Source organism: Frankliniella occidentalis, unplaced genomic scaffold (assembly GCF_000697945.3).
Source record: "Frankliniella occidentalis isolate FOCC.00 unplaced genomic scaffold, Focc_3.1 Scaffold21, whole genome shotgun sequence".
Taxonomy (NCBI): domain Eukaryota; kingdom Metazoa; phylum Arthropoda; class Insecta; order Thysanoptera; family Thripidae; genus Frankliniella; species Frankliniella occidentalis.
This window is the reverse complement of record NW_026267151.1, coordinates 1,330,508-1,336,963: the sequence shown is the minus strand read 5'-3', so window position 1 is coordinate 1,336,963 and position 6,456 is coordinate 1,330,508. Positions and strand designations below refer to the sequence as shown.

The following is a 6,456-nucleotide window of genomic DNA, read 5'->3' as shown; positions in this document are numbered from 1 at the left end:
GGGGGGGGGATGAAGTAGGGGCTGGCTTGGTGCTCTTTGGCAAACTACCGTCGATGTCTTTCCGATCCGCGTATCTCTGGAAGCAGAGGATGAGCCTCGGCAATAAGCTGCTGGCAGGGCAGCAGGAGCAGGGTCCTTATAGGAGACACTGTCGAAGCACCCGATCACATTCTCGTTCTCTGCAGCGCAGCGTTCCGCCGGACCAGCAGGGCGTTGGCGTTAGAGTGCCGCTCTCGAAGTTCGCTCAGGTGAGGACGACGTCCTGCCCTGCTCACCCCGTGGCTGGCGGCGCCGCTTCCCTGCCGTGCGCTCAGGTGGTTGCGTTTGCTTGTATGAAGCCCTCAGTGCGCCGCTCTTCCCACCCTGCCCGTGATTATTTGTCGGCATGTCGGCGGCTCGTTAGGTTTACTTAGTCGGACGCCAGGCGTGACGATGAGCAGTGAGGTCAAGCCAGTTGAAGAGGTGGAGAGTGAGGGGCGGGGATGCTCGTCTAGAGTCTCGAGAGATGGTTTGTAACGCCACGGTCAGGGAAAACACCTTGCCCCGACAAACTAAAAGTTTCCAGCTCGTTTGGCAGCACGTGTACGCGTGTGCGTGTACACGTGTGTGAGTGCGAGTGCGTGTACAGATGTGAGGACCTAACTCTGCCGGTCACAGTTTTCGCGATGACGGGACTGTCTGAACGCCTTGCTGACCCCTCTTTCGTCTTGTTTCAGAAGCCTCTCCGATGACCGCGCGCAATTTCCCGGCGTCCTTCTGGAACAGCAACTACCAGTCGCCCGGGGGCCTGGGCGGCGTCGGCGGCCTCGCGGCCGGGCTGAGCGCGGCGGGCATGGCGGGCATGGCCGGGGTGGCGGGCGTGTCGCACCACAGCGACCTGTACGGCGACGCGCACCCCTACCACCACGCGGCCGCCTCCAACCCCGCCGACCCCTGGCACTCGCACTACCAGCAGTACAGCGCCGCGCACCACCACAGGTAGGCGCCGCCCTGGGTGGGCTAGCTCCGCCACGGTATAGGCAGTGCGCGTGACGCTAACCCGCGGCCGCTGTTGTTGCAGAGGGTTCGACTACCACCACCACCACCACAACATGGCGCAGTACGGCGGGCTGCTGCTGCCGCCCGCGCGGCTGCCCGCGCACGCCCACCAGTACAGCAAGGAGTGGGCGCCGGGCGGCCACCACCCCCACCACCACGGCCAGGCCGGAGTGGCGCACCACCACGGGCTGGACGCGGGGCCCGGCGGCTACTCCTACCCGGGCATGGCTGGTGAGTACACGGGGAAGGTCTTCGGGGTCACGGGGAGGCGCCAGGCCTGTGGCGGCCTTCAGAGCATCCTACAACACCTCACATCGGCTCGCAGAAAAACGAGTCGCCGTTTCTAATCACCCCGTCAAACTCGTCGTTCCCCGTAGAATCTGGCCACTGGATTTGCTTGAGCTCGAATAACTCCAACGAGTGTTAATTTTTCGGAGCGAGGCAGGTCGCCGTGATCAACTTGCCGGTGGCGCGTCTGGGTGGGGTAAGGCGGGGCGCGCGCGGTGTCTGACGCATTCCCCCGGCCTGCCGACGCGACGGGCAGCAGGATGGCGGGAGATTCAAATGGAGCCGCGGCGCGCTCTCTGCCGATGATATCTGCCGCTGCCGATCGGGGAATTGAAATGTCATCGAAGTGTCTCGGGGCCGGCGGTCCAAGCGGCGAGCAGAGGCCGGCCACGGCACAGGCATGCAATCGTAGCCGCAATCCTCGGCCACGGCCGCGCGCGGGGAGCCGGGCGCGGAGGGGCCGGGGAGGGCCCCAAGGGGGGGCCAGGAGGGCCCCGAGTTATCACGAACAGATCTATGGGTCCCGGCGGTGTCCCGGTGGACCCAGCAGGTGCCTGATCAACCTCCCCCCTCCATCCCCCCTCCGACCCTCTCCTCTCGCTGTCACAAACGCCGCGCGGAGGCTTGTTTTATTGCCCTTATTTTCCGTCCAAGAAATTACCTGAACCCTGAAAAACGACGGTCATGTTGTTGATATTAATTGCCCGGGCAGGTCCGGGGCGCGTCTGGAGCGGCCGCTCTCGCACCGCACGTATCGCGATGTATCGCCCCCGGGTCGCCGGGCGGGATGTTGGGGGGCGACACGGCGCTGACGCACACGGGGGCCGCGGCGTGGAGGCGCCGCTGTCCGGGAGGGAGGACGCGCTCCGTGCGCCCCACGAGGACGCCGCGCGCCGGCCGCTCATTGGCGGTGATGAGCCCTAATGGGAGCGTGGGACTGGACGCGGCAGCGCGGCGGCCAGCGGCGGCCTCCGCAACATGTGCGCCTCGCGTGTAATCCACCTCGCGGCCGACGGCGGCAGCCCGTTTGCGATTGCCTGCCCCCTCCCCCACCTCCTCCTCCCGCCAAGCGAGCTATCACCGCCGTCATCTCGCGGCGGCGGCGCCGAACAAGCGTCTTTACTTTTTCTTGCAGCCGCTCCATTTTACGGGCAATCGGCTGGAGATACGCTATCGCCGCCGACCAGAAGACTCATCGCGCGGGCATGGAGGGGCGGAGGAGCGGGGAAGCGGGAAGGAGCTCGCCGCCAGACCCGCGCATCGCGACGCCGACGCCCCCCGCTTTTCCTTCCCCTTGGGCCGTTTAATAAACTTCGCAGAACCTGGCGGCGCGTGGCCCGGCGTGACTGGGCGTCGGTGGGACATTATTGTAAAGCAGACGCTCGCTATTTCCCCCCCACCCCCCTCGCCCATCTCTCTCCTCTCTCTCTCCCTCATCAAGCTATGCGTTCCTGAGAGAGCGAGTGACGCGGGCCGCCCCTCGCGTTGCAATACGAATAATGTTCTTTTCATTCCTGCGTGGCGCTCGCACTTTTCATTATTAATTCTGCTTATCTTTTGGGCAACGCTCTCGCCGGCGACGCACCCCTTCCCCGCTCAGCGCACTGGCCTGCTCCCCTTCCCTCCCCCACCTCTCTCCCTCTCCGGTCCCCTTTCACCCCTCCTGTCTCACCCTCACCTCTCTCAACCTCTCTCCTCCGTGTGCAATAAAGCCGGGCAAGCGATGAGGTACGGAAGGAAAGTGCTCCAGCTCTAGCTCCGCAGCAGGCTCGACGTCAACACCCGTTGACGCCATGGTTGCAGTATACCTGCGGTATCCCTGCGGTACCCCTGCGGTACCCCTGCGGTGCTCCTGCGATGTCCCAGCGCAGGTCGCGCCCGGCCAAGCGATCGACAGGCGGTCGAGGTTAATTTATGGCGGCTTGTGTTTCTGATACCCAGCCGGGGCCGGGATGAGGTGGGCTGGGGGAGAACGGGGGTGTCCCTTTGGTGTCCTGGACTGGGCCTAGCCGTTGTCGGGGCCACCAGTCTTGCTCTGAAACAGACTCCGTACGTGGGCATGGGCATGGGCAGGGCGACTAGGGCCACCTGGTGAAGGGACAGCTGGTACTACGGGACGCGCACCCTACCGTGGCTGCACCAGCTCGGCCGCAGTGCTGACCGCCGAGGCCCTCGCGGTCGCGGACGGCGGCGGACCTCCTCCATCATGAAGCTCCACGCGGCGCCGTCTGTCATCCGTCTCCGGCCGGAGGACACGGGCGGGGCGGGGCGGGACGGCGGGCAGGAGTCCAAAGCCGCCGCCTGCGGCCGGGCCGGACCGAGACAGACGGGTCCGGCCGGGCCGTGTTCGCGGCGCGACGTTTTTTTGTATTTTTAGTTCGTGTTACCGCGAAAATCAGTCGGTGGAGCCGTTCGGTCAAAGGCAAACGAAAACAATGCGACGTACGACCAAAGAGAAGCAGCAACGGCCACAGCGAAAAACGAGGAGCAAAGCGCGGCTGTCTTCACCTCCCGAGGAGAGGCGGGGAGGAAGGGTGGGAGGGGAGCCCCCAGACCAGGTTCGGCAGTCATTTGTGCCCCAGGCCCGGGCCTGTGGGAGCCCTGGAAGGGGTAGGGAGGCAGGCGGGGGGAGGGGAGGAGGCAATAGCCCACTGACTTGTCACGCGGACACCCGGCGGGGCGGGGCCGGGCGGTGCGGACTGATCGCGGCCGATCAGGTGATATTCGGCAGTCGAAGCGCATTCCGATGGACGTGTGAGCAGCGCATTGTCCTCGGCATCGCCGGGCCGCGTCCGCCGGGGTCCCGGCCGCCGCTCGCACGCAGCCCCTGGGAACCGATCCCCGTCCTCCGCACACATACCTCGCCGCCCCGCTCGCCGCCGGGATGCTGGTGGCGGGCACCGAGGTGCCCGCCCGGCCCGCCCGCCCTCCCCGGGGCGCTTGGCGGGGCGCGGCGGACGGGACGCTGTGGGAAAAACGGAGCAAAACGAGAGTTTTGTACCAGAAAGTTTAGCGGTCCGCCAAACCACAACAACTGCAGGACGTTTCACTTGTACTTGCAATAACAAACGACTGCAAAAGAGTATTACCGTGGTGGTAGCACAGTACCTCATAGAAGCATAACGATCCCCTTGTTTTCTCATCTGATAACTCCTCCTGATGGCCCGCTCCCTCCTACCCCACCTCCCCCCGTCCCCCCCTCCCCCCCTCCCCTCTCCACCATCATCCGCGGCCTTGCGTCTCAGGCATCCAGCACAACTTGTAGTCAATTCGCCATAATTAATGGCGTGATGTTAAGAGAGAGTGGGGGGGGGGGAGTCAGAGCCCTCCCTGATGGACACGTTCATAGCGGTGACCTGAGGAGTTGAAGATCGCCCTGGCTCCTCTTTTGAGAAATCAATAAACGACTGAGGTGCTGCTAGTGCAGAAAAGCGGCCGTGGTCACGCGTGGCCACGGACAGGCAGCAGGCGTCCTAGTACGAGGTCCAGGCGGCGCGCAGGGAGTAAGGCGCCACGTGCATGAGGAGGGGGAGGGGGTGCAGGAGTCACAACATTCCGGACTCTCCGCTCGCTCCATTGTGTGCGGCAATGCGCGCGGGGCCGTGGCTGTTGACAATACGGGCTGCAGCTGGGCGCCGCGCCCCGCCGCGCCCCGCCACGCCCCGCCACGCCCCGCCACGCCCCGCCACGCCCCGCGGTGGGGGCCCAAGTGGCGCCGCACCGCCGGCCCGGGCCCGGTCCGTACAGGCGCCGGGCAGGCAGGCCCCACGGCGGGGCGCGGCGGCGCGGGCGCGGTGCGGGCGCAAAGGCGGCCGCCGGGGGAAGTCTCAGAGGGCATGGCTCCGCTTGGCTCGGCCCCGCTCGGCTCGGCTCGGCCCCGACCGTTTCGCAGAATCGGCGGCGCCTAATCGCCGCGAACCACGCAACCCGCAGCGCGGCGCCGAGCGGACAACGGCGCGGAGCGGAGCCCGGCGGAGCCGCACGCGCGTCAGCCAGATGGTAATCGGGCCCTGTGTACGTGCCGCGTATAATGACCCACTGTCAGCGGCTGACTTTACGCAGAAATCAAGCGAGAAACGAAATCGACTTGGCTACGATAAGGTCGATCCGGCCGAGGCGGCAAGGGTTCAGTGTCGGTGGTGACTGTAGCGTGTTACACCTGGAAAATAAAATTTATTTTCTGTCAAGCCAATAATTGAATTCAAAATGTAGCTGCTGACTGACTTTCATTGCACACAATCGTCACACCAGTGCACTGAACTGGATTGAAGAGCTAGTTTGATGGGGTGAAGACCATCCATGGTGAAGACGTAGCAACAACAAAAACAACGCGGAAGCGAGCTCGGACGCGGGGCACACTCTGTGTTGAGCTCAGTCAAAATCAGCCTGCATGAAGAATGGGGTTCCCGTGTGAGGACGCAGGCTGGTTAGGGCGCCTCCCACCCCCCGTCCTCAGCTCCGGTGCTCCGGTGTCTGTCTGTCGACATGAGTGTTGCCGCCACTCGACACCGCGAGGGACTCTGAGCGAACCCCTCCCTCTAATACTTTTAATTACATCGGAGCTCCGTGCTCGGACGCTATTAAAAAACACGTATTATAATTCATTTCGCTCACTCATCCCTCCTGTTTCTCCTACTCTCTCCCCCTCTCTCTCTCACACACACGAAACGCATACACATCTGTAAGTGAGTGTGAGAGAAAGAGGAAGACAGACACCGCGACGGTTCCTGTGCAGTCTACTGGATGCAAGTCTAATATCTCCGATTAAATTTGCACCCATGGCCGCCTACCCTCTTTCTCCCCCTCCCCCCTCACTCCCTCCCTCGCTCTCTCCCTATCCCCACCCCCCAGAAACTGAAAGTACCCCCACGAACCCCCAGCCAGCGCCGGCCTTGCCCGCAGCGCGGCCCTGGACGTGTCGATCCGACACGCTCGCTACGCGACGCCACCACCCTCGGCAGCGTGAGCCGTACTCTGCGGTGAGGCCAGAAAGAGGGCGCCACTGTCTGGCCTAGATGTGGGCGTATCGACCTGCGGGGCCGCGCCGCGGCACCCTCGGGGGCCGCCCGGCAGCTGACCAATCGCGACGGCTTGACCATCGCCGCCCCCGGCCCGCCCCCGGCCCTCCCC

At 64.6% G+C, this 6,456-nt stretch overlaps 1 protein-coding gene across 2 annotated transcripts in view; it reads left to right on the top strand.

Annotated features, from left to right (window-relative positions):
• The window catches only part of LOC113204570 (protein vestigial), a 32,490-nt gene that overhangs the window by 15,386 nt on the left and 10,648 nt on the right, over positions 1 to 6,456 (top strand). The window contains exons 4-5 of one of the 2 annotated variants that reach the window (XM_052264764.1): positions 720 to 978; positions 1,061 to 1,269. In XM_052264764.1, coding sequence (XP_052120724.1) covers positions 720 to 978; positions 1,061 to 1,269 — 468 coding nt within the window. Of the gene's footprint in view, positions 1 to 716; positions 979 to 1,060; positions 1,270 to 6,456 lie in introns of both variants that reach the window. The other variant, XM_026419780.2, reaches the window with a different exon arrangement.